This window comes from Glycine soja, chromosome 6 (assembly GCF_004193775.1).
Source record: "Glycine soja cultivar W05 chromosome 6, ASM419377v2, whole genome shotgun sequence".
NCBI classification, from domain to species: Eukaryota; Viridiplantae; Streptophyta; class Magnoliopsida; order Fabales; family Fabaceae; genus Glycine; species Glycine soja.
This window is the reverse complement of record NC_041007.1, coordinates 14,905,681-14,933,448: the sequence shown is the minus strand read 5'-3', so window position 1 is coordinate 14,933,448 and position 27,768 is coordinate 14,905,681. Positions and strand designations below refer to the sequence as shown.

The following is a 27,768-nucleotide window of genomic DNA, read 5'->3' as shown; positions in this document are numbered from 1 at the left end:
AAAATATATAAAGAATTAATAATTAGATCAAAATTGTAAACATTTTAAACTAAAAGACTAAAATTATGAATTAGGAATCAAACGGAGATCAAAATTAAAGTTTAATAGCTATACACTAAAATTAACTTGTTTTAAAGTATATTTTTTTACCATGAGTAAATAATTTATTCTCTCAATTTATAAAACTAAAATTAAATTTTAATAGACTAAAATTAAATTATATTTGTTAAGATAATTATTTTAAAAATTAAAAAATTTATCATATAATTTTTTATTAGAAATAAACTTGTTTTATACCATGAGTACATAATTTATTCTCTCAATTTATAAAACTAAATAAATAAAATTAGTTTTATATAATGCTGTATATATTGTTAATTTTTAATGTTAGACATAAATCATAATTGATACAATTTTTTAAGACAATTTTACAAAACTCAACTAACTTATGACAGTGCGAGTTCATAATCCTTTTCTTTAAAAGAGTATTAGCTATTTGAAAAAAAAAAACTTTCAGTTACTTATTTCTATGCTTTATTTTCTCTCACCAAATATTCTATAAATCTAACAGGGACATACCAATATACCATCAAGCACCGAGTCCTTGTGATCTATTATTTAAACCCAACACGAGAGATATAGTCTTCAAACAAATGATTCGCGAGTCCTTGTGAGGTCTTATTATTTAAATCCAACACCAGATAAAGTAACTGTTCTTTTAGAAGAACACAAGGATAACAAAGTTATCTTCTTTCAAAAAGTTGATTTTAATTTTAAGCAACTTATTCTCATATCTAAACTTTTCAATAATGTGACTTTTCAATAATATGATCATTAATGATAACTCAATTTCAAATTAATTAAAAATTAAACTGATAAACTCATTACCAACCACCTCATTAAGCAACGTCGTTTGTCACTTTGGAGAGGTAGGACAACCTTGCACCAAACAGTTTATGTTTTGCCTAAAGTGGGTGAATTGACAAGGAAAAGTGAAAGAGAGAGAAACTTCGAGGAAACGACCTTCACCGTTCATCAACCTCAATTGAACAACAACATCATCATCATCAAAACATCCAATTCTTATTCTTAGCATTTCTCAATCACTGCCACACTGATACTACTGACACGCCCACCTTCCATCTTATTGCTCTTCAACTCCCACTACTGCCTCTCTCTCTCTCTCTCTCAGCCCCTTCAAGGTATCATTTTTCTTTCCAATTTCTCATGTGGGGTGTTGTTAACTTTGCAAAGTAGGGATCTTTTTTGAAGTTAGCATGATTTAAAGAAACTTAAAACAGAAAGAATAATGGGTAAAGTAGCAGATTTGAAACCAATGTATGTGGATTAAGATGCAGATTAGAACTGTATATTAACTATTAATTATTATTGTCAAGAATTTGACTTTAACTTGGAAAAATATCAGTTCTTGAGATTTGGTTTGAATGCTGAATGGGTTTGCTGGGTTTCTTTAGGATAACGAATTTATGGGTGGATCAATTTCAAAACGGAGGCGTTCTAGGCAACGTTCGGCCTCAAATTTTCTTCCTCGGTATCAACAACCTCATTTCCCACAAAGCCAAGATAATGGGTCTGTGGGGCATTATGGGTATTCATCTCAGAGCTATAGTGGTGGTCGTGCTCCAGAACAAGTAAAGAGCTTGGATAGGAAGTATTTAAGGATAGGTGATGATTATAAGAGCTTGAAGCAGGTAACTTTTTTATGCCCCCTTATTCTCAATGTATGAAATGGCTTAAATGGAGAATGATTTGGGTCTTGTGCGTGCATGTTCTCTTTAGAGTCTGTTCCAGGGTTATACTGAATGCATGCAATGCAACTGTCCTTGTATTTTGAATCTAAGCTATTAGGTTTGAGAAACAAGAGCCTAATTTCAGTTTAGGTCTTGAATCATTTAGAACAAGTTGAAACTAGTTTTATAGTTGTTATCTTGACATTGTCGTTGTAAAGATGGTAATGAATTTGCTTGCTTAAATAAATGATTTCCTTTTTATTTTTGTCTATTTGCTGCCGGTTTTCTGTGTCTTTTGATCCATGAATCATCTATTTTAGCTAATGTTTGTATCTAGTTATTAGTTTCATACTTTCATGTCATTGCTCTATCTGGAGGATGTAAATGTTAGATTACTTTGCGAACATTTGGTACTACACCAGCAATCATTTTAAATTCTTGTGTTTATGTGACATTCTGAAGTAATTTTACATATTGGAAGGTAACTGATGCTCTGGCAAAAGCTGGCCTAGAGTCTTCAAATCTCATTGTTGGGTTTGATTTTACGAAGAGCAATGAGTGGACAGGTTTTGCTTTGTTTGACTGATCACCTTCATTTCTTCTCCTTTGTAATTGTGTTAACACGAATAACTTGCCTCTGTATTAGGTGCAAGGTCATTTCAAAGGAGGTGCCTGCATCACATTGGTCATGAACAAAATCCATATGAACAAGCTATATCTATCATTGGGAAAACATTGTCTTCCTTTGATGAGGATAACTTAATTCCCTGTTTTGGTTTTGGAGATGGTAACTGAGAAACATTTTTATGAATTACATTCATCAATCTAATCTATTGTCCTGGTAAATTATATTGTGTGTGGGTTTTCATATTGGCAGCATCAACACATGACCAGGAAGTTTTTTGTTTCTATCCTGATGAGAGATTTTGTCATGGATTTGAAGAAGTGTTGGAACGGTACAGGGAATTGGTCCCTCAATTAAAACTGGCAGGTATTTGGAACATTGGTCTAAGTTCATTTCCTTTTCTGTTCCTGTATTTGTTATCAGCTCTTTTCTTATGCTATTTTTACCTGACTCATGGCAGGACCAACATCATTTGCCCCAGTCATTGAGATGGCAATCACCATAGTTGAGCAAAGTGGAGGCCAATACCATGTGTTAGTGATTATAGCAGATGGGCAGGTTGAGGATTATTTGAATTGAATTTGGAAGTTATTTTTATTATTATTATTTAATGAGTGCATCTTGAGATCAAATAATCAAATTTTACACCAAATAGTGTGCACACTTGCACAGGAATTTTTTATGGGGGGGGGGGGGGGGGGGTAGGCTGTAGGGGATTGGGGTTGTCAGTGTCAAAAATCATGACCTTTCTTAAATACTACTCCCTCCGGTCTCGAATATAACTAATAAGCGACAAAAGCTCCTTATTTTTTGGTCTCAAATATAAGCAAATCTCAATTACTTATGTCTTATTTAATGAGACTCTTTTCAAAATACCCTTCATTTAATAAAGCCAAAGATTTTTTTTATGCTTGATATCAAGTTCCAATGAAGGATAGTTTAGGAAAAGTGTTCATTTTTAATTAAAAATAACACATTTAATGAAGTTAACTAATTTTCTTAATAAGTGTGAAGCATGTCCTTTTTTGCTTATAATCAAGACCGGAGGGAGTACAATACCTTGATACTTCTTTATATTCAAGTAACCAAGTGAATGCAACATCTGTTGTAGTCAATGGTGTAGCTAGAGAATTTTATTTTAGGGGGCTAAACAGAAACAATAATTTGTTAAGGGAACCAACAAAAGGAATTACACATAACTTTGTTTTTATCCAAAAAAGGAAATAACTAATATCCCAACAAGCAATATATATTTCGAAACAAGGTTAGATTATGGGCTAATTGGATGCTTTTATCTCTTAAGCCCTGTTTTATATTAACTCTTCAAGGTCTATGATTTAGTTGTCAAATTTGGTTGTTAATTGCTAAACAAAATTGAAATTAAAGTAAGAATCAGCTGTAGTTTTCATATTGAACTATTAAGAATCTTAGAGATAATATTTAGCTTATCAACATACTGGCATGGTGTGATCATGCTTGCCATTGGCTATCATCTAGTAGCAGGAGACTAGGTATGATAAATGAATTGATGTTGAATACTGTCAACTTGTCACAGGTGACGAGAAGTGTTGACACTGAGCATGGGCAGTTGAGTGCACAAGAAAAGAAAACTGTAGAAGCTATTGTGAAAGCTAGGTAATTAATTAATTATCTGTCTGTGTTGCTTTATTCCTTATCTTGGTTGTGTTTATTGTCATCATAAAAAATGTGTTTATTACCAGTGAGTATCCCTTATCAATCGTATTAGTTGGAGTTGGAGATGGACCATGGGATATGATGAAAAAATTTGATGATAACATCCCTGCCCGAGCATTTGATAATTTCCAGGCATGTATCTTCTGTTAAAAAATTGTCAGTTAGTTGTGCTGAGCATGGACTATATATGCTCCCAATAATGATAAACTTGACTTTTCTATTATTTTTTCGTCTTCTGTAGTTTGTGAATTTCACAGAAATAATGTCAAAGAACATGGATCAGTCCAGAAAGGAAACGGAGTTTGCACTTTCTGCCTTGATGGAAATACCCTCCCAGTACAAGGCAACACTAGAGCTTAATATATTGGGGTAACTAATGTTGAATTCTCTTCTTCACAGGCTTTGCTGCATTGAATACATTATCTGTTTATATATGAAGCCCTCTAATAAGGTATATACTTTTCAAACAGTGCCCGTAGAGGGAAAGATATAGACCGGACTCCTCTACCACCGCCTCTATATGGTGCTGCATCTTTCAATTCCCCCAAAACTTCCCGTCAAAACAGTTTTCGTCCCAGTGCACCATCTAGCAGACATGATGTTAGCACGAACCCTCCTGCAACTTCTGCTTCTGATAATCAGGTACATTTACTCTTTTTGATTTCTCTCGCTATTGGTTTTTCCTTCTTTAGTTTGTGGTCACTGCTGTAGCATGTTTACTTCTCCTTGGCATTACCCTCAATCCTCGTATTGGAAGTGTATTTTTGGTTGGCACTCAAAAGTAAATTTTCATATACTTGATTTAATGAAAATTCCAACCCTCTAAAATATAAACCATTTTGTTATGTAACCCTTGCAGGTTTGTCCCATTTGCCTCACGGATCCTAAGGATATGGCCTTTGGTTGCGGGCATCAGGTAAGGAATCTAGGCTTTACATTGTAGATGATTGAATGCCTATTAGTATTTGTTATTATATAAGCCATTTTTATTAATTTGCAGACATGCTGTGAGTGCGGACAAGATCTTGAGTTATGCCCCATTTGCAGGAGTACCATTGATACTAGAATAAAACTTTATTAGATGATCTCTTGAAACTTGTCCATGACTTTTCATGATGAGGTATGACACCGACGAATTTCTTTGTGATGAGGGAGGGACGAGAATGAAGGGTTGAAAAGAGTTTCGCATTGTACATATTTTTTATTTTTGATATTTATTTATTCAAGTCTATGCTTTGAGCGCATTTTATACTAGAGTTGGATTTGTGTTGTTATTATATTAATTTTGTGGCAAGTCATCAATATAATGTTCCATACTTCTAGATTCCGTGGCTTGTTTCATGGGTTATGTATCTCTTCATTCTCTTGTTTGTTCACATAGGTAGGACATACGAGTTAATTTCTCACACCGTTGAAATTTTCATGTTATTGTGTTAGTGTTGGGAACGTGAACGAAGGTACGGGATTAGTTAGACAAGTTGGTAGTCTTTTGGCACGTCTTTGTCCCTCTTAACTTTCTGCGCATTTAGTAAATAAAAAATGCCCTTGCTTTTGGGACTGATTATGTAAATATGTAAATTACAAAGTTCCCTTGCTTTGTGGGCCGATTGATTAAATAACTGCCTAATGAGGTGATTAGGCTTCAATAAATTTAATACCTCTCAATCAACCAACTAATCGCATCTTTCTTCAAGTATACTATTGTGGACACGTGTCAATGGTAGAGTAATACAACTATTTATTTAATTTTTTAAGTGAAATATATAGTAGACTCCACTATTTACCAAAGAAGTTTAGTTTAATTGGTTCAACATAATGAGTGAATTGTTATAAATTTTTAGTATTTATCTTTGATTTTTCAGATAAAAAACACACATCATTATCTATTTTGAAAGTGAAAAAATATGACATTCTTAAAAAAGTAAGAACTTTAGTTGTATAATATCCATCCTGAAAAATAAAATAAAACTTCGAAGCTACCCTTTCTTAAACATATATTTTATACTAAAAGAACGATTTTCTCTCAAAAATCAAAAAAGAGTATCACATTAAAAGATTGTGATGTGGAACAAAAGAAACACATAACTTGTATTATTATTATAAGCTGAATGCAATCTTGCATGAGTCCGATACAATTGGATCTCACACAACATTGAAATGTCATTCTATGATCCACCAAACTTTTGCCAAAATGATTGCACTGTTTCAAGTGCATGAGTGCTAGTAAGTAGGCTCCAAGCAAAATGTCGTGCTACAAAAAGGACTCTCCTTTGAATCAAATAACCATCACCCTCAACATGTTAATCTTCCTGTCTTGTAGTAAAATCATGATCACTATCCTATTTTTCTTGGTTTGTTTTGAATTCAGCAATGGTGTGAATGTGAGATCCTCTGAAGGGAGGAAAGGGCAGTGGCAACTGCTCCTCAACAACACTGGTGTGGTTGGCATGCATGTGGCTTTAACCTACAAAGACACAGTCATAATGTTTGATCAAACTGGAGCTGGCCAATCCGGTTACCGACTTCGCCGACGCTTCAACGGAAGTCGGTGCACAATAAACCACCATGATTTGTTGGACTCAACATGTTATGCTCATTCTGTGGAGTATGACATCAGTGCCAACAAAGTGAGACCTCTGAGGCTTGACACCGATCCTTGGTGCTCCTCTGCCTCATTCCTAAGCAATGGTACACTTTTGCAAACAGGTGGATTTGAAAAAGGTGCCAAAAGGGTCAGATTCTATAGGCCTTGTGGGAATCACCAATGTGATTGGATTCAATCAAAGAAAACACTATCTGATGAGAGGTGGTATGCTTCAAGTCAGATACTACCAGAGCATAACAGGGTGGTGGTTGTTGGTGGAAGAAGAGTTTTCACATATGAATTTGTACCAAAAACTAGTCCTGGTGAAAAATCCTTTGACCTTCCATTCTTGCACCAAACCAATGACAGGGATGGAGGAGGGAACAACCTCTATCCCTTCCTCCACCTCTCATCTGACGGAAACTTGTTCGTTTTCGCCAACCGTGATTCGATCTTACTCAACCTGAGAAGGAACAGAGTGATCAAGACCTTCCCTCGGATTCCGGGGGAAGGGTCAAGAAACTACCCAAGCTCAGGTTCATCTGTGATGCTCCCATTAGACCACAGAGATAACTTCCAAAAAGTGGAAGTTATGGTGTGTGGAGGCTCATCCATTGGAGCACTTGAAGCTGCTAGAAAAGGCCGATTCTTAGAAGGTTTAAGATCATGTGGAAGAATGGTGATCACAGGGAACAACAACAAGTGGGAAATGGAGTACATGCCTAAGCCGCGTCTTCTTCATGACATGTTGATTCTCCCTACTGGTAACATTCTTATCATAAATGGGGCTAAACATGGTTGTGCAGGGTATGAAAATGCTAGAAACGCTTCACTTGAGCCTTACCTTTATAGCCCCAACAAAAAGCTAGGAAAAAGGTTCACAATGCTTAAATCCACTAAGATAGCTAGAATGTATCACTCATCGGCAACTCTTCTTTCTGATGGGAGGGTTTTGGTTGCGGGTGGTAACCCTCATGGGAGGTACATTTTTCACAATGTGGCATACCCAACTGAATTGAGACTTCAAGCATTTGTTCCACACTACATGGAAAGTAGGTACCATAATTGGAGGCCAAGTAACATGACGATATATGGCGGTGGTGGAAGCCATGCAATTGGGTATGGGAAAGAGTTTAGAGTTGAGTTCTTCCTTGAGAAGAGGATGCAAAACAATGAGGTGGGGTTCAGCGCCTATGCGCCGCCGTTCACCACGCATTCGTTCGCCATGAATCAGAGGATGCTGAAGCTGAGGTGCAAGAGCTTGGATAGAAAAGGTGGTGGGTGGGTTGTTGCAGTGTTGGAAGCACCACCATCGCCCAATGTTGCACCTTCTGGTTATTACTTGCTCACTGTTGTGAATGGTGGGATTCCAAGCATGTCTCAATGGGTTCAGTTTGCACACGCCTAGGATTGTCTTTGTTCAATACTTCAGTTCCAACATACTAAATACTATCTTACTATAATTTGTTTCTTATAATAAGGAACATAGGAGGTAGTACTAGTTAATGAAGAAATTTTCTTATAGGAAGAAACATGACTGGAACGCTAATTTATGTAGGAGCAAAATGATATAGTTAATTCTGCATGAATTAGAAACTCAAATTGTAAGCCAACAAAATAATTTGAAGTGTATTCAGAGTGGGTATGGTAGTTTCTTTTTTTCACACATTGTTTGAGAAGGTTATACATAGATTTCTACTTGAATGAAACTTGTTTTAAATGAATGTTTTCTTTTGGTCTTTAACACAAAACTTCTTACTATATGCTATCACATATTCACTTATTAATATAAAGGATGTTTTTTTTTTGCTGTTTAATATAAAGGATGTTTAATTCAGTTGATTGAACAAGTATACTAGTTGTGATATTATCTTTGATTCTTATAGATAAAAAAAATATTCATAGACTGCGTATGTTGTTAATGCCAATAATAGTTACAAAATAGCTTGAGAATAGAAATTTAATTTTGAAACACTATTATTGTTAATCCTAACGATGTAAGACGAACACGTTTTTTGCCTCTCTCAGTTGAATAATGAATTGTGTGTCATCAACATCATATGAAAGGATCCAAAGGTTGGTTTTCTGGTTCCATGTTTTGTTAAGGTTCAATTTAGTTTTTTTGTTTTTTCAAGCTCAAAGATCTAACCTACGTCTGTTACTATAATGGTATGTTTGGTTAAGACAAAGAAGTGAAAGGAAAGAAGGTGAATGAAAACAAAGATAACTTTGTAAATTGTTTGATAGGAAAAATGAAAGAAAAGAAAGTTAAGAATGTAGATAATATATATCTAATAAAGAAAAAAGTATAAAAAAAAGTTTTTTTTTACACTTTCATCTTAAATTGGGTAGAAAGACTTTTTAGGTGAACTAAGTAACTTCCCTTCCATTCTTACATGAAGATGGTGGACATTTATTTCTCTTCATTTTCTTCACATTTTTTCTACTTCTTTTGTTTTGATTGATACCAAACATAACGGGAATTATTGTTTTTATGAAAATGTGGGAATGCCAATATAGAATGAACTCAACGACCACTAGAGATTTATGTAACCTCGTGTATATGATACATGTAGGCTTACTGCTTAAATACATTAAATAAAGGTGTGATTCTTATTTTTTGATCAGTAAGAAAATAAAGACAAACTAGCTACGGAGAAACGAAACATACGAAGCATCCGCAAGGAGGTTTAGAGACAACCCTACAGGAGCTAAGTCGTCCCAAGAAATAAAATCTACATAAGAAGATGAACCAAGCTTGGCCAGCCAAAACACAATGATTAGCTTCCCTAAGGACATGCTGCAATGTTAAATTTCATTGTCTCCCTTGAAGCTGATGGATCTTGTTCATGATAACTGTGTATAGATGACAATGGTTGAAGTTATCCTCTGAAGCTATGTGTGATGCTTATTTGTAAGCACGGTCGTGTAAGATGCAAGGCAAATTAGGCATCAGCCCAAGGTCCAAAAAAAAAATAATTTTTAGGTTCCTAAATTTTTTTTATTATTAATTATTAACAAATTTTAACTCATCAAAATAAAATAATTTAGAATCTCTCTCTTTCCTAAAAATTAGTCAATCAATATCATATTTTTAAAAATTAACCAATATCACAATTAATGTCATTTAAAGTATTTTATTTATCCAAAAAAAAAGTAAATCCTTATTAACTTTCCTTTAACCCATCCTAATTCCCTAACTAACGTATCTCACTCTCCAGACTTCTTCATTCTTTACGTTTTTTCATCTCCTCATATTTTGTTCATAAAAAAAATCTATTATTCTCCTTTCCTTGAATGAAACCTATTGTCTATTGATCAAATTTTGTCTCCGTGACTCAACCTCTCTGGATTTGACATCGTTTGAATTCTGAACGCCTATAAACCGCATACATCCTGGCGTCCCGCGTACGAAGCCTTCATCTCCATCCCGGTGGATTGGTGGAACGATTCATTTCACGGACATGACTCTGGGTACGCAGCAATACAACATGTATCACGTAGCACTCTTGCGTCTGACACAACATCAAAACAACAAAATCTCTGTCTGTTTCCAACTCCAGATTCTATTGTTCTGTTCATCGATCATCATTTTCTATATTTATTTTAGAGTTTAGTTTATTTAGATTTCTTTAATATTTAGTTAATTTTTTTATTTTGATTATTTACATAAGAAAATGTCAAATAGAAAGTATGAATCTGGTTATAAAAAATTGAAGAAAAAATGAAAAGTTGAAAAGCTAATTGAATCTCAACGTGGTGCCCTTGATAAATTTGTTATTATTCATAAAAATGACGCAGAAGCAAGTTCAATAGGTGAAAATGTGATAGAACAACCATTGATAGATCATACTGACAACGAGGAAAATGTTATAGAACAACCACCTATAAATAATACTGACAACGATGTAGAACAACCACCTAGAGATGATACTGACAATGGTGAAAACGTGATAGAACAACCACCTATAAATAATACTGACAACACAAATAGTCATAATTTCAATCAAGAACTAGAAGACAATATTTTAGAAATAGGAGTAGAAGGGAATGTTGAGCATAATAACACTTCTAGTGAAGACAATATAAAAATTGATATTTTATATAATATACTAAGTCTCTTTAAAATTCTTGTAAAAAAAGACTCCTTTAACATTTTCGCCTTAAGCCCCAAAATGTCTGTACACGGTCCTGTTTGTAAGCAAACCATGTATCCCTTCTAATAAAAACAAACCATGTATCCGATTATGGAACGTAAATAAATTATACATTTATACGCACGCATTCATGTGTGATCATGGGTAACCACTAAGGTTGCCCTAGTGGTGGGAATTGGAATAATATGCATGAGATCCTAGGTTTAAAGAAATGTGTGTGATCATGGATAGTGGTGAATTTTTTTTAGTGGGAACAAAGAAATACTTTATAATATTTTTTATAGACAAAAAATATTACAAGTTGTTACAAAATATATGATCTCATAACAAATGATAAATGTTATGCATACGTCATTTGTATACTGAAATCACATAACAATTATTTCATCTTCTTATCTTTTATTATTTTTTTGTGTTAAAACAACATGAACTTAGCTTCTGTTGAGTTTTTATCTAGAAGAAGCTAAAGTTAATTATTTTACGATAATTTTGGTTGTATTTTGTGTAGAGATATAATAGAGGCATGAAAGAGGATTGAAGAACTGAAATGCCGCGTTCAACGCGAAATCCTTGCTTAGCGAGCTCAGTCCAAGCAAGCATGCTTAACACAAGAAGCAACATTGGAAGACAACTGTCACGAGCAAGCGCACATTATGCAGCTTAGCGCACATCCTACAACTTAGCGTATGACCACTTGATCCAGCTAGACATGTGCACTCAGCGTGAGTGTCGTACTAAGCGCACAAGAAAGTTCTGATTGACCAATCAATTGGTGAAATATTTAAAAGGAAGAAAACTTTCAGAAACTTAACAACGAAGAAAGATAACAAAAACAAAGGAACAAAGAAGCAAGGAAACAAATAAGCCATTGGTGAAGGAAATGCGTTTCTAGTCTAACCTGTCTGTTTCCCTCCATTTCTCTTCCATTTTCTTTTGTTTCATCCCATCTTTTTTTAATTTGTAAGTCTCTTACGACAATATATGAGAGGCCAAAACCACTCGTTGTTATGAGTTCTGCAAACTAAACTCTCTTTGATGTAATGATTATAAACTATCTATTAATATGATGTTGATATTATTGTTCTTTCCTGTGCTCATTCACATTTTTGTGGTCTGATCATCCATTTTCATGAGCTGTTTTAGGATTTAAGAATTGAGAAATGTTTATATGCTAAGAACTTTTAAAGAACACCTAGGTAATCCATGTTTAGGGATAAAGTGATATTGTCTAGCCTATCTATGCATCTTTGCTTGTAATCCAAATTATTTAATATAACTCTTAAGGGATTAGGAGCGATATTAGGTGTTTTAGGCTTTCTCACTTGAGAGATCATGATTAAAGTATGTTAGAAGGTGCGGGTAATAATCATATTCATGTTAAAAAGAGAAAAATCTATTAAGATTACATCAAGAGTAGTTCTGACATGTGGAACCCCCAACTCATTCCTTAACTCATCACAACACCATCTCACAATTTCGAGCGTTTGTTTTCTTACCCTTTCATGTTCCTTGTTTTGTAGTTAATTCACTTTAGTTTATACTTGTATTTAATTAATGAACAAGATTCAATTTGAGTCACAAAATGCTTAAACATTACATATATATGTATATGACTCTGAGTACTTGTGAAATTGATACTCCATCTTATCGATTTATTACTACTTATACAATTTGATACACTTACTAATGAGTTAACAACAAACAAAAAACAAAAAGACCTAAGTTTCAATAAAATACAATTGTCCTCCACATTTTCATACTTTGAAAATGTTATACAATTTTTTTATTGTCAATACTATAAAAAAATCTCTTTATATATATATATATATATATAACAAAAACACTCATGATTGTGTATTTTATTTTTCACAAAATTTATTAAAAAATATTTTTAAAAAATATTTTTTAACTGTTGCATTTGTCACATACAACCAAAATGCTAATTAATGATCAAGCATTATGACCATTGTAAGTAACTTTTTCTTTATATTATGGCAAAACAAACTTCAGAAACCATTATCCACATCTATGATGTCAAAACACCATTGAGTTGCCATATTTTATGCAACATTTCCCTCGTAATAATTTTGTAACACACATTCTCCCCAGCAATCTGACAAAAGCATTCTACCATGACCTACACAACTCCGTGAAAGCATTTTCTTCATGATAGACTTTATTGTTACCATTCTCTTGTCCCACTTTCACAAGGTTCTACACAATTAAATCCATTTTTTCTCTCACAAAAAGAACTTATTTATTGCCTAATACTTTAACTCGAAAGGCTGTAATTTCCTTTTTTGTATTGTAACTTGAAGTAAAGCCTCCATCCGATGGTTTATTCGGTGTTAGTTGCATTGATGATACCCTAACGGAGAAAGCATAACAATCCATTTCAGTCGAAATCCTAAATGATGATAGGGGTGTAATCTAACATGTTTAGATGTATATCATATTATAATCATTATGGTGATAATAAATTCATGAAGAAAAAAATATATAATAAAAACTAAGACTAATCATATTTATAAAATATTTAATCATGTTTTTAGTTTTTGAAATTTGAGATAAATCCAATTTTATCCTCAAATTGAAAAAGAAATATCTGAATCCTTCAAATTAAAAAAAAAAATGTTTTTAACTCCTGAAGTCAAACGACGTTAACGGTACAAACTTTAAAGTGATACTCAAGTGCAGTAGAGCTACATCACCACCACTTTTGATTACTTTTGTTAATGTCAAATGACTTTAGAGATTAAAAACATTTTTTAAAGTTTAAGAGATTAAAATATTTTTTTAGTTAAGAAAAAAATAAATTTATTTCAAATTTCAATGTCATATAAAATAGGATGAATAAGTAATTAGTACCTCTGTTTATATTTTCAAGATTAAATTACTTAATTTATTAAAAAAATAATTAATTTAATTGATAACAATAAATTTATATATTTTTTCAAAAGACTATTGTCATTGATCGTTCTTTCTTTCCTAAATACATGTTAATATAATATCTCTCTTATTTAATTAAAAATATTTTTATTTTTTAGTCTAAAAATGATAATTAATGCATGATATAATATGAACTATAATCTTACATAAATAAACAAATAAATTTAAAAAATTGAAACTTATAAACGGATGTAGTGTTTTTTTAAAACAAGCTGATTGATGAGGCACCACGATGGTAAAGGCTGAGTTGTTCGTTTTTCGTGTTTAAGCAAATGTAACCAATTAAAATTACCAAACCACTTGCTGCTGGTGTGATTAGCTAGCATTACTCAATCAAGAGATCACATCATCAGCTAACATTTATTCTCCAATATATATGTGATTGATTAGCATTGATGAGTAGAAAATTATATTTCAAATAAGCCAAATATTTCTCATATTTTTTTTAGTATCAATTCCATAATTGTATTTGATTGTATACCTATATATATATTGGCTGCATCTTAATCAATAATATTCACTGCAATATTCAATCATATTCTCTGTTTTCTATAAAAAATTTGTGTCAAATTCCAACAGGGAAAAAAGGAAAACACTATTCAACATTCACAATCTGGTAATGCCTGTTGCTGTTCCTATCCGCAACAGAACATGCCTGTAATGGATAAAATTTCAACGCCCTTCCTATAAAAAAACACCATCACTGCGCAACTTGTTCTGTTTCACGTTCAGCAACTAACTATAAATTGTTACCAAAACCTTGCTACTTGAAACTCCTACCTGATTCTACCTCCACCCTTATCCACGTTCTGTTACTTCAGCTATATATCTTTTCTGTTCCATCTTCAACTCCACTTTAACCTTCAGCTTCAAGTATGACGATCACCGCGGCGCCGACGGTGAAGGACAGGTGCCTTGAGGTGAGGGGCAAGGTGATTTTGACCCATGTCACCGGAAACATTGTTGTTTCTCCGGTGGTTGGAACAGAGTCTGCTTTCTTGGGTGCAACTTCAACCGTTTCAAGTTCACGTCATGTTTTTGATCTTGGAATACTCCAGTGAGTCTATGATATCATTCTCCTTTCTCTACCACCTGTATATAAAAATAAAACGACTTTGAATATGTTGGCAGTATTCTTGGACCTTGTTAAGTGTTAACAAATTTTATACTTTTATAAACATCAAATTTAAGGGAAATCTATATTTTTTATCAAAAAAGAGGAACATATAACCTATCGTATTAAAATTTTGAAAATATGTTCATCAGTTCATATATCAAAATAAAATTTTGTTTACCAGTATGATATGGTATCAAGCAAATGGTCAGGAGTTCGATTCTGAATCCATAAGAATAATAAAAACATGGCTAGAGAAATTAGCCGATTAAATGAATCTCAGGTTGTAGTGTATGCTCTCGGCCAGATACCCGGGTTCATCCAAAAATTTAACTTTTTCTTTCATTTATTTAATTATTTTTGCTAATTCTGATTTATATTAATTAATTCGGATAGATTCTGACTGTGTATTAATTAATTTTGATAGATTCTGCTTGTATATTAATTAACTCTGATAGTTTCTGGTTGTATCTTTTGTATTTTAGCTTTATCTACTAGCAACATAAAACATCTGCAATCTGCGTGGAACTCAATGAGAATTGTTCACTGAAACTTATTTTGGAAAACAAAAATGCAGGGGATATAAGTTGCTATCTTTGTTCAGAGTCAAAATCTGGTGGATGATACCACCTGTAGGGAGATCTGCAAGTGATGTTCCAATGGAAACTCAATTGCTGCTCCTGAAGAAAGAGAAGAGTCTGCGCTTGAGGATGAGTTTTCTTCTGACTCTGAAGAGCCAACTACAGAGAACACTTGCTACATTCTCCTTTTGCCTGTTTTGGATGGACAGTTTCGCACAACTTTGCAGGGAACTCAATCAAATGAGCTCCAGCTCTGCATTGAAAGTGGGTAGTTAGTTCACTCTTTCACTTTTTGTTTTGCTTGTTGTGCAAAAGAAAAAAAAAGATAACTCATTATTATCATTCTCAGCTCACCTGTTTGATTTTTATTTTTTTTATAGTTATATGACTTTAGATTTTTGAATGCTTCAGGAGATGCTTATGTTCAAGCTTCCCAATCACTAGAAGCAGCATTTGTGAATTCAGGGGACAATCCATTTGAGTTGATCGGGGACTCTATCAAGTATGTTTCTTGTTCTGGAATGTCATTATTCTATGAAAAATGATTCTTGCTCACCCTCTTAGTTGTCTACACCTTGAGAGATATAGGAAGAGAGGAAAAATAGGAAAATGTTTTGTAAACATTCAATATGTTATTCAACACCTGGAGAGAGTAAAAAGATATAAAATATATGTGTGATATGATATTTTCTTAGAGGATAGTATAAGTTCTATTAAAAAGTATTAAAAAATTAAAAATAATAAAAATTAGAAGGATAAAGTAAATAAAATCAGTATCAATTTTTTTAATTTTTTACATTCATTTTTTAAAAATAATTTTTTAATGAGGACAACACCTACTTTTTTTTATGAGACAACATAATATTTAATTAATATATTCAAGTAAAAGAAAATACTTAGTGAGGATAGTTACCCTCACATTTGTACATATGCTATGATAGAGTTTATGATGTATTAGGAGAGAGAAATAATGATAGTTGTTGGCGAAATGTTTAAAATTATTGGTGGTTTATATATCACTCACTACCCTCGAAAGATAAGTGATTGATAATGTAATGTGATAACAAGAAAGAGATAGAGAAAAAATGAGAGGTGTAGACGGGGTGTTTGAAATTTATGGGTGTCCAAATATAAACACTCTCTTCCATGTTGCTACTCATGATTCATTACATTTTCCATTTATGATGACATAGAATATTGGAGAAACACAAAGGGACTTTCTGTCATCTTGAAAACAAGAGGATTCCTGCACATCTTGACTGGTTTGGATGGAGCACTTGGGATGCTTTTTACACTGAAGTGAGTCCACAAGGAATAAAAGAGGGCCTTCAGAGGTACACTAGTAACACTATATATACTATATTATCAACTAACTTCACCTATGTGATAGATAGCCTGCAAATTTTTTGAAGATGTCAATACTCAATAACAAATGATGATTTTGCCTTTTGTTAAACAGTTTCTTAAATGAAGGTTGTTCGCCAAAGTTCATCATCATTGATGATGGATGGCAAGAGACCCTCAACACGTTTCGCAAAGAAGGTGAATCAGTGATTGAGGGAACCCAGTAAGTCTCTCTTTTCAACTGAGATCACATATTTTTTCTTCCATTTCTTAGTCATCATGCTCACATCTTCCTTGAACTGCTAGGTTTGCAACCAGACTGATAGACATTAAAGAAAACAAAAAGTTCACCAATGCAGGCTCCGAAAATTCTTGTAACAATCTCCACGATTTTGTTGATTCCATCAAACAGAATATGAATGTAAAGTAAGTCATCTGATCCCATAAAGATACCATTACCATGACTCCATTGTAACTTAAGAACTGACAATGAGTATAATTCTGCAGATACGTTTACATGTGGCATACTTTAACTGGTTACTGGGGAGGTGTACTCCCATCATCAGATGCATTGAAAAAATATAATCCAAAGATTTTATATCCAATTCAGTCACCTGGAACCACAGGGAACCTTAGAGATGTAGCCATGGACAGCTTGGAAAAATATGGAGTGGGAATCATTGACCCAGAAAAACTATATGACTTTTACAATGATTCCCACAGTTACCTTGCAAGCTGTGGTGTAGATGGAGTCAAAGTAGATGTCCAAATTTGATAGAAACGTTGGGTTCTGAGTACGGTGGACGTGTTTCGTTGACCAAACGGTTTCAAGAAGCACTAGAGCAATCTGTAACAAGGAACTTCAAGGACAACAATCTCATTTCTTGCATGTGTCACAACTCTGATTCAATTTACAGGTTTGCAATCTATCTAATTAGAGGCGAGTACAATCTAAAATTTTGTTTTATCCCTTCTCTGACTAGTTGTTTCTTTTACATTCTCAATTTTCAGTTCAAGAATAGTGCAGCAGCAAGAGCATCTGAGGATTTCATGCCAAGAGAACCAACATTTCAAACCTTACACATCGCCTCTGTCGCATTTAACAGTCTTCTTCTTCTGGGAGAGGTATTTGTGCCAGACTTGGACATGTTCCATGCAATATTCCTTTCTCATTACTTTGTCCAAATGTTTCTATGAACATGTTAATGAGTTACTTGATATGATTCTTAAATCATAAATGATTCTACTTCAGAGCAAGCACGAGACAGCCGAGTCCCATGCTGCAGCAAGATCAATAGGTGGTTGTGCAGTATATGTTAGGTAAGGCACCAAAGCAGATAGAAGTCTTGATCTTGCTGGTTTACCTTTTTAAAAATCACTTTCTTAATAACATAAAAATTGGAAAAAAAGAAGAAGATATTTATCAAATTTGATACATTACAGTGACAAGCCTGGAAATCATGATTTTAAAATCCTGAAGAAGCTAGTGCTGCCTGATGGATCAGTCTTGAGAGCAAGATATGCCGGCCACCCTACTCGAGATTGTTTATTTGAAGATCCTGTAATGGATGGTAAAAGGTAAGTTAAAATGTTACTATCTGTCTCTAAGAATAACCAGAATTTTCTGAATAGTTTTCATTCTTTACTGAAAATCATATTATTATTGACTATTTTGCAGTCTGCTGAAAATTTGTAATTTAAATGTTCTGACTGGGGTGGTAGGCGTCTTCAATTGCCAAGGAGCAGGAAGCTGGTCACTGAAATCATTGGAAGCCGCACCCTCGTGCATAACCATCTCAGGGAAAGTAAGACCCCTTGATGTTGAATTTCTTGAAGAGGCTGCAGGTGAAAATTGGAATGGAGACTGCATAGTATATGCCTTCAAGGCAGGTTCAAATTATACTTCATCAATGCATCACATTTTATTCTATGCTTTCCTTTTAGAACCTAAAAGTCTAAAACACATCCATTTCTCTAGAATTACCAAAACTAACTACTTCACAATACTTCAGGCTTGCTTTCCAAGGTGTCTTGCAGAGGAAAACTTGAAGTATCCCTGGAAACTCTCCAATGTGAAATATATACAGTATCTCCAATAAGGGTCAGTATGCTAACATTGCAATCTACATTTTGTGAAAAACAATCTATACAAAGTCTCTAATGTGAAAAAATGTTAATGTATGTCTGAACAGGTGTTTGGTCATGATGTGCAATTTGCACCAATAGGATTGCTTGACATGTACAATTCAGGAGGAGCAATAGAAGCCTTGGACTGCACCATGGATGTTGCACAGTGCGTAGTAAAAATCAAAGGCAGAGGATGTGGCCGTTTTGGAGCCTACTCCAACGTTAGACCGAAAAGTTGTGTAGTGGACATGAAGGAGGAGGAGTTCTCCTACATCCCTGAAGATGGATTATTGACTATTACACTTGGTTGTGAAGGCAATTCAAGGGACATGGAATTTGTATACTGAGGTGGCTCTGTTAAGTCAAAGTGAATGTATTCCAATTCTTCTTCAGTGCCATTTTTTTTATTTACTTACCTAACCCCGGATGTAAGCATATGTTAGAATTTTGTTGTAGTAAGAAAAGAAAAGAGTGGTTTAATTGGTGATGCAGTACTGTAAATATTTTTGTATCGTCTGTATACCAGTGATGAGACACCGTCTTATTCTTTGTAAGTAATTTGTAAAGATATAAGAAAATTTAAGGGGATTTATTTAATAGAAATTTTTAAATAATAAAAATAATTCTTCTTGTATTCAATTAAGATAATTATGATTTTTTAAGGAATTTAATAAAATTTGTTGGTATTCAGTTAAATTTTTTTATAATTTTAAAAAAATCTTCTAACATTAAAAAGTATATAAATTTTGATGAATTTTTTTTGGATGGATTTTAATAGATTTCTTTTCTTGAGACTTTTTAATGAAAAAAGTACACATCAAACTATGTCACTCAACTCTTTAAGATTTCATAATACTTTTTTTTTCTTCCTTTTACTCCCAATTGACATGAATTTCTTTTCAAATTCACTAATTGATTTATGTTAATTCCAAAAATACAATTAGTTTTGATCTCAAACAATATTTTTATGTATGTAAAATTATAATAAACAATATTTTTATGTACATAAAATTGTAATATATAGTTAGAAGTATGACAAGAGGCTGGGGTTCAATCCATGATTCGTGTGTAACAAAATATCTATGAAAAAAATAATCTCTTAAATGAATTTTTGTATGTTGAGAAGGATTAGTAATTGAGTCTTGGCTAAAAATTATTATAATTTCAGAGGCTAAATTTGAAGTCAACTCAACAGCAAAGAGTCTTAGTTAGTTGATTTAATAGATGTGTGGATGTTATAAAATATCAATTTTTAGGCATAAAAAAGAAAAAAACTAAATCCTGAGAAGAGTGTCCGGAAGCCCATATTGAGAAGCCCATATGTGTATGATATTTTTGGCAGCAAAAGGCGTCCCCTGGTCTTATCCACACTCTTGTTTTAAACCCTTCACTCACTCACTCACTCACTCACTCACTCCTGTTCGTAAATGTCTATCACTTCCCTCACCATGGCCGAGTCCTGCCTCCTCTCTTCTCCCTCCTCACTCTTCCACGCCAAAACCAAACCCTCTCTCTTTACACCCCCCTCCAAACCCCTCACACTCCAATTTTCATGCCTCAACTCCTCCGTCTCTCTCTCCCTCGCCGCACCAACTCACCGTTCTCCCCTTGTAACTTTCGTGGCCCAAACTTCCGATTGGGCCCAACAAGAAGAAGAACAGAGCCTCGCTGAAACCGAAGCGGGCCTGGAAAGTTGGGAGCCCAACGGCGAAGACGCCGGCGATGAGAGCTTCGTCGAACCGCCGGAAGAGGCCAAGCTCTTCGTTGGGAACTTGCCTTACGACGTTGATAGCCAGAAATTGGCCATGCTTTTCGAACAGGCCGGAACCGTTGAAATCGCTGAGGTCAGAAACAAAGAGAGAGAGGCTCTTTACCTTCTCGTGTTTCAATTTGAATTTATGTTAATGTTATTGTGTTGGGGTTGAAAACTTGAAATGAGCGTGCGGTGTGGTTCTTTCTTTTTTTGTTATTTTAGGTTATTTATAACAGGGAAACTGACCAGAGTCGCGGGTTTGGGTTTGTGACGATGAGTACTGTTGAAGAAGCTGAAAGCGCTGTGGAGAAATTCAACCGCTATGTAAGTTGATATATAACTTGTTTTGTTTTCAAATGTGAATTTGGGGGGAGGGGTTGAAAAATTCGGTTTGATTTTCGTATTGAATTTATGTGTGGTTATGAATTAACCAGTGAGGATAGGAACTAGCTGTGCAGTGAATCCTTGTTATGTGTTTGTGACAGTTGAGAAGGGATGAAAGTATGTTGAAATGTTTGCACTAGTAAATGTGTCTCGTTTAAAATGAACAAAAGGATAATGGTAAGTGTTATCAGTTGGTGTTTGCCTAATTGTCTATGGTTGTAACAGGGTGTAAATAAATATGTACAGGGTTGTCAAATGCTGACTCTTAAGTTGCATGCTGGTTGTACACACGACAAGGATTTGGCTAGGATGCACATGTGAAATCCATAAATAGTAACATCATAACATAAAATCCCATATTAAAACGAAGAAATCAATGTTCAACAGTCCAGGAGGTTTCCACCTAGTAGGATTTGGGGAGGATAGGTGTTTGCAGCCTTACCCCCCTTAACCGAAGAGGCTGTCTGGAGGATTTGAACCTATACTGTTATTTGTCCAACTATTGTAGCATTCCATCCATATTGTTAGAAAACTATGATATGACCATTTTAAAGTGCCTATACTTCCTCTTCTGCATCTCTGGATCTGCAACATGTGTCTCGGTCTATCCCATTAAGAGGAATGATGGCATTTCAGTTAATGTGAATTTGTGTTGGCTGCATAACTTGTACGATAAAGATGAGGTGGTTTATGGCTATGATTATTTAATACCTTATAAAATATATAGTTACATCTTAAAGTTGTGTTGTGAGTACCAACCCATTCAACTATTTGTTATATTTTTGTTTGTAAGCCACTGAATGAAATACAACAAACCTTTATTAGTTTGGCCTTTTTAAATTTCTTGTTGCTATGGAAGCTTTTTTGCTTGTGCAAAGGAATTTTGAGTGACTCTTTTAGTACACGTGAAATGCATCTTACATGTCATTCACATTCAAAAGCTTGAGTGTATCCTCATTAATGTTTCTTACTAATTGCTTTTATTGTGTTCTGTTTGTTCTTTTTGAACTTATTCATATTATTCCTGACAGGATATCGATGGAAGACTGCTGACTGTTAATAAGGCTTCTCCAAGAGGAACTCGGCCCGAACGCCCACCACCTCGTCGTTCCTTTGAGTCTTCCTTATCAATCTATGTTGGTAATTTGCCATGGGATGTTGACAATACCCGGCTGAAGCAAATTTTCAGTAAACACGGTAATGTTGTGAATGCTCGGGTAGTCTATGACAGGGAGTCAGGTCGATCACGTGGCTTTGGCTTTGTCACAATGTCTGATGAGACAGAAATGAATGATGCCGTTGCTGCTCTTGATGGCGAGGTATTACTCAAGTTCTTTGTAAAATTTTCAATGTTACCTGCATTAATAATTAAATATGCTGAAAGCTGGAAGGGAACTGGAATGTCATGGGCTATGCTCTAGGTAAGTGGTTTGAGATTGGAAATCACAGCTTTTGAAATTGCCTCTAGTGTGTGCTTTGAGGGCAGGGTGAAACAATATATCAAATTGACTACTTTTACTGTTTATTTTTTTTTATCATTCTGATTTTTTTTTTTTTTTTCAGAGTTTGGACGGAAGGGCAATTAAGGTGAGTGTTGCTGAGGACAGGCCAAGGCGTGGCTCCTTTTGAGCGTTAGCATATGTAGTTCCCCATGTCAGCTGCTGGAGTTCTCTTGCATTTTTTTAATAGCTGAGGATATACTATAGTGTCAATTTTTGTTTAAAGGAAAATCCTTTCTTGGGGCGCCAATTTCAGATTAGATTTAAGTATTTCGTTGTTATTAATTTAATGTCCAGATGAAAGTTAAGTTGTAATTCCTGACTCCGGAGATTGGAGATAAGTAATACTTTGTTGTTGCCTTTTTCTTTTGGGTTATTTGCTATTATTTATGCAATGAAAATAGGGAAGGGGAGTTCTGTCGCGAGTATTGTAGAACTGGTTTTTCTCGATTTTACTATTCAATTCAGGCCGTTCAAAAAAAAAAAAATGATTCAATTCTGCAATTGTTTACTTTTGGGTGAAGACCGCTAATGATCTTGATGTGAGTTCCTGGTACGATTCAGCGCTGTTTCTTTATGCTTTCTTAATAAAATGCTTTTATGATTGAAAAATGTCTAAAATATTTCAAAGTAAATCGTAACAAAAAAGGTAAATGGATTAGTAGTTTTTTTAAGAAAAGTTTATAAAACTAGCCTAACAGATTGAATTTAATATGTATTGTTAGTGTAAGTTTTTACACTGTAATTAAAAAAAAAATCATATTTGATATGACTTTAAAGAATTTTAAAAAGTGAATAAATTAAATGAAAGTGTAAAAGATATTTACATAATATGCACACGAATTAATTCACTATGCAGAACATGAACTTCATACTATACTCTACCAGGAATGGATCTTGTAACTGTAAACATTAACCTTACAAAATTCAGGAAACTTTATCTATACAAATTCTAACGGCATGTGTACACTGGCATCTGAAGCATTATTCGCCTTCCAAAATTCAGGATTTTGGTTCTATTTTAGTAACCTCGCAGTTGAGCATTATCCACCACCTTTGAAAAATGTTTCCAACAGGACTCAACATTCTTCCTCCAGGCTTCAACTGGTCAATAAGTGGTTGGGGAATTTCTGGTGCTGCTGCTCCAACGTGAATGGCATCATAAGGTGCAAACTCTGGCCAACCTTGCCTTCCATCTGTCAACACAACAATTATCAATATGCTAATCCAGAGTTCCAACTATGGATTCATTTAACCGTTCAATAATCATGCAGCTATCCATTAGATTCAATTGTGATGTATACAATATCACACAGATTGAAAGATTTCAGATGACCATAACAAGAAAAATACTTGTGGATCAACTCTACTTTCAGATTTAGTGGACTCAATAACCTCAAACAAATTGCAAATCTTGACAAACAGGTTATGTTTTCACCATTCAACAGAATAAAAAGTATTCAACCTCTCACATTATGTTATCCCCTATGCCTGAAACAAGGACTAAATTTAACTATTGTGCTAAAATGAAAAGCTTCAATGTTTCGGATTTAATTCAACAGAAAATTTAAGAAACCATACCACCAGCATGGACAGAAAGGGAACCCTCTTTCAATTGGCAGCTGCAGCACTTTTCTGAATATTCTCTATTGAAAAAGAAACCAATTCAGGAATATGCTCCACACCAACAGCACGGCCATGGGGTCCAACCATTAAGGCAAAGCAGCAGTCAGGTACCCCGTTCCTGCAAATAGGTCCAAATGTTGAAATTGTGAACTACACCAAATAAAGATAACAATGTGAAAAGCCTGAAAACTACCGTAAAACAGAACACTAGTGGGTCCATTTAGCAGCACATCTTAGAACCTTCAAAATATCCACCTTGAATTGGGATTACACAAATCAATAGGAAGAACCTAATTCTAATTGGCTTTCAACAAATATACATCTTGCTACGCCTATACAACTTCTCCAAGGAAGGAGGGTGATGTAGAACTTAGAAACTGTCAAAACTACTCTTCATCCACATTGTTCAAGCAATAATATCCAGCCTTTTCAATTCAGCCTTATTATTAGTACAACTTACAAACAACTTTTATAACAAGTTCTATTTTACCATCTATATTAATAATCAGCCTCATTAACACAGTACTGTAACTTAAATCACTTTACCAAGGGAATTATATGCCACATCAAGAACAAATCAAATACACAACACAAATTGTAATGGAATACACAGAAAAAACTGGATTCACTAACTAACAACCTCCCACTTCACTTGAACGCAGTCCAATACAAATTAGACAAACAATAATCTTCTAATTTGATTATAATACGAGGTTGATGGAGCATATACCATAGCCAACGTCCAAAGCATGCATCCCAGGCTGCAAATTTTCCTCCAGCATATGCGGCGCAGATATAGTGGCATTGTACCCTATGGCCATGGGGCTGTCATCATAAGGTGCAGCTCCATCTGGTACAAACAAGGCTTTATCAACTGTCTCCATCACTTCAGCCTCCTTACTTGATGTGATCACTCCATAGCGCTGCAACCTCTCCACCAGTGCTTTGTTATTACTCATGCCACTCAATGAGCAAAATCGCTGCATTTTTTTTATTTAATTTTTTTTAATAATTTTGGATTCAATAATTGTTTAACATTAGAAAAAAATACAAATGACATGATTAAGGCTAAATTAACAACAATACTGCACTAAATTAATAACAAATTGATGCAATCGCCAATTCGCCATATGTGAATTTAAACAATTATATTTCAATGATTTTTGCTTAATTTAAAAAAAAAACAGAAACTTAAAATTGCAAAAAGAAAAAAGAAATACAGTAGAAACTCTTTAAATTAATACTCGGTAAATTAATAAACTCTCTAAAATAATAAATTTGTCCGATCCCGACTTGGACCAATGTAAAAAATTGAAAAACTCGATAAAATAATAAGATGATAATTTTTCGTGAAATCTCTTTATAATTTTCGGTCTCAAGAAAATTATAAATTAATAATTCATAGAAACTGAAAAAAAATATTACACTCTATTGAAATATGATTCAATAGTTGTCTGTTTTCCTTTAAAGTTTAAGTCTATTTGGAGCTCATCTCTAACTTTTCTTATTGCATCCAATAGTTCAGGTGTTGTATTTTTATATTGTATCATAAAGTTGTGAATAATGTTCGACGTCATAAGTGCTTCCTTTCGCGTAACAGGCTCCAAAGACACCGTATCATCTTCGCCGTCATCCTCTGCATTGTTCTCAATGATAGTACCCACAATATCTTCTAAACTCTGAACCTCCGAGCATGCTTCATTTTCACCTGGATAGTTCATTAGATTGTCGATATCCATCTTATTATGATAGCCACATTGATTGATCATAGTCTCGAGGTCTTGAGTTTCTTCATCAAAAGTGGATTCATCCAAATTTCTTGCAACGTCACTAGCTGAACGAATTTTACAATGTCGAAAGCAATTCACTATTGTTTCCTTTCGAACATCTATCGTCCAAGCTGGGATTGCCAAATTGATAGCATCAAGGACATTTATCTTCCCTGGATCAGATTGTTTCACCTCATAACCTTCCAATATTTTGCGATAAAACCTTCTACGGTAATGCATCTTGAAAGCTCTTATTATCCCAACATCGCAAGGTTGAATCTTTGATGTCATGTTGGGTGGCAAGAAGAGCAACTCAACGTTTCTTAGTCCTTCAATATTTCTTGGATGTGTTGGACAATTATCCACCACAAGTAGAACTCTTCTACCATGCATCATTTGGTCAAATGAACGAACATATTCATCAAAAAACACACTAGTCATCCATGCTTTTTTGTTAGCTCGATATTGACAATCCAAGCTATTCATGTTGACATTCTTGAAGCAACGAGGCTTTGCATATTTTCCAATAATCCATAGAGGAATTTTTTCAGAGCCATCTTCATTACAACAAATAACTACCGTCAGCCTTTCTTTATCTTGTTTTCTTCCTTCAAGTTGTTTTGTTGCCAGTGAATGATCAACTTGTAGCCTATAAAACAACCCAGTTTCATCCATATTGAAAACATCTTTCATAGGGAGCTGATCAATTTTCTCCCGAATCGATACCAATTTCGGCTCCATGTCTTGTACATCAACAGACCCATTCTCGCCAAAACGACGAAATGACTTTATGTCATGTCGGTGCTTGAATTTCCCAAGTCATCCTATTGAGAAGTTAAAATCTGAATCATCATGAGGGTATACGGGTTTCATTGTATCTTTTGCCTTCTGCAAAATTAATTCTCCTGTTATATTCACACGTTCTTGATGCTGGAGAAACCACTCATAAACAACCTTCTCCATGTCAGGATATTTTGCTGGTTTGTGTCTTTTAATCTCTGCTTTTTCCTTTTCTATTTCAGCAGAGAGATAGTCATCTGACCGCTTAAGTGTGTTTGATATTGTTCTTTGACTAAATTTCAACTCAATTTTTCCCTTAAGCCATCTCTGCAAGTCTTTTTGTGTGCTTGCAGGATTATCTCTCTTGTACTCACACAACTCTTTACTTATTTGATCTGACATAGTTGATTTTGCAACACCTTTTAGATGAGAAGTCGTCTTGTGAGATATGGTTTGAATACTCTAACACATTCGTGTAATTTATATATGCCAAACTTGCTTAAGAATACATTGAACACATTTGTTCCTCTTGTTTATATTTATTGTACTTCAAAGTCAAAAGTCATTATTGATTTCCAATGCATATGAACACAGTAGTTACTAATTTACGTTGAGTCCAAGGTTCGTTGCAACATAATTCTAAGAGACATAGACTAATTTGTCTTTTTGTTTGGTATGTACAGTATAATTACTTAAAAACTTTTTAAATTAATAATTATTAATTTATCGATAAATTAATAGCTCTCTAAATTAATAAATTTCTCCAGTCTTAACATTATTAATTTATAGAGTTTTAACTGTAGATTACATGTTTTAATTAAATAATAATTACCTGCATCCTAAGGAAGAGAGCATTCCCCGTGAGGAAATTAGGGTTTGGAAGAAGAGGTTGGTGATGATTGAGATGGTGGAAGAGTGAGGTTGAGAGAGAGAAACGCGACGGTGCTTGGAGAGGGCTAGAGAGAGTGAGTGAGTAGCTGCAACAACCATACGCCAACGCAGGAAAAGGGTAGCAGTGGTACTGCACCCT

General features: G+C 34.2%; 5 protein-coding genes and 2 pseudogenes across 6 annotated transcripts; 5 read left to right on the top strand and 2 right to left on the bottom strand.

Moving 5' to 3' along the window:
- Window positions 1-920: 920 nt before the first annotated feature.
- Window positions 921-5,405, top strand: LOC114416358 (E3 ubiquitin-protein ligase RGLG2-like). 2 transcript variants are annotated; one of them, XM_028381221.1, is made up of 12 exons: window positions 921-1,202; window positions 1,476-1,712; window positions 2,233-2,317; window positions 2,398-2,538; window positions 2,629-2,742; window positions 2,837-2,934; window positions 3,932-4,011; window positions 4,098-4,203; window positions 4,313-4,440; window positions 4,542-4,713; window positions 4,931-4,987; window positions 5,072-5,152. In XM_028381221.1, the coding sequence occupies exons 2-12, from the start codon at window positions 1,488-1,490 to the stop codon at window positions 5,150-5,152; spliced, it is 1,287 nt and encodes a 428-aa protein (XP_028237022.1). In that variant the 5' UTR covers window positions 921-1,202; window positions 1,476-1,487. The 2 variants fall into 2 exon arrangements, with proteins under 2 accessions (XP_028237022.1, XP_028237021.1); XM_028381220.1 differs by lacking the exon at window positions 921-1,202 and having other exon boundaries at window positions 1,488-1,712; window positions 5,072-5,405.
- A 969-nt stretch (window positions 5,406-6,374) lies between these two features.
- LOC114414142 (aldehyde oxidase GLOX-like) lies at window positions 6,375-8,292 on the top strand. The gene has a single exon (XM_028378481.1). The coding sequence runs from the start codon at window positions 6,399-6,401 to the stop codon at window positions 8,061-8,063; it is 1,665 nt and encodes a 554-aa protein (XP_028234282.1). The 5' UTR covers window positions 6,375-6,398; the 3' UTR covers window positions 8,064-8,292.
- A 6,344-nt stretch (window positions 8,293-14,636) lies between these two features.
- Window positions 14,637-17,600, top strand: LOC114415850 (probable galactinol--sucrose galactosyltransferase 2). Its single transcript, XM_028380710.1, has 7 exons — window positions 14,637-14,818; window positions 15,527-15,720; window positions 15,868-15,958; window positions 16,650-16,790; window positions 16,916-17,023; window positions 17,107-17,226; window positions 17,308-17,600. The coding sequence occupies exons 1-7, from the start codon at window positions 14,637-14,639 to the stop codon at window positions 17,573-17,575; spliced, it is 1,104 nt and encodes a 367-aa protein (XP_028236511.1). The 3' UTR covers window positions 17,576-17,600.
- On the top strand, window positions 17,584-19,524 carry LOC114416350 (probable galactinol--sucrose galactosyltransferase 2). The gene is made up of 7 exons (XM_028381214.1): window positions 17,584-17,717; window positions 17,812-17,925; window positions 18,053-18,120; window positions 18,244-18,378; window positions 18,479-18,690; window positions 18,813-18,901; window positions 18,993-19,524. Exons 2-7 carry the CDS (start codon window positions 17,851-17,853, stop codon window positions 19,272-19,274), a joined length of 861 nt encoding a protein of 286 aa, XP_028237015.1. The 5' UTR covers window positions 17,584-17,717; window positions 17,812-17,850; the 3' UTR covers window positions 19,275-19,524.
- A 758-nt stretch (window positions 19,525-20,282) lies between these two features.
- LOC114416349 (28 kDa ribonucleoprotein, chloroplastic-like) lies at window positions 20,283-22,991 on the top strand. The gene is made up of 4 exons (XM_028381213.1): window positions 20,283-20,771; window positions 20,903-21,004; window positions 22,096-22,383; window positions 22,628-22,991. Exons 1-4 carry the CDS (start codon window positions 20,355-20,357, stop codon window positions 22,691-22,693), a joined length of 873 nt encoding a protein of 290 aa, XP_028237014.1. The 5' UTR covers window positions 20,283-20,354; the 3' UTR covers window positions 22,694-22,991.
- A 405-nt stretch (window positions 22,992-23,396) lies between these two features.
- LOC114415848 lies at window positions 23,397-25,148 on the bottom strand (annotated as a pseudogene).
- A 462-nt stretch (window positions 25,149-25,610) lies between these two features.
- Window positions 25,611-27,190, bottom strand: LOC114416348 (annotated as a pseudogene).
- Window positions 27,191-27,768: the final 578 nt, after the last annotated feature.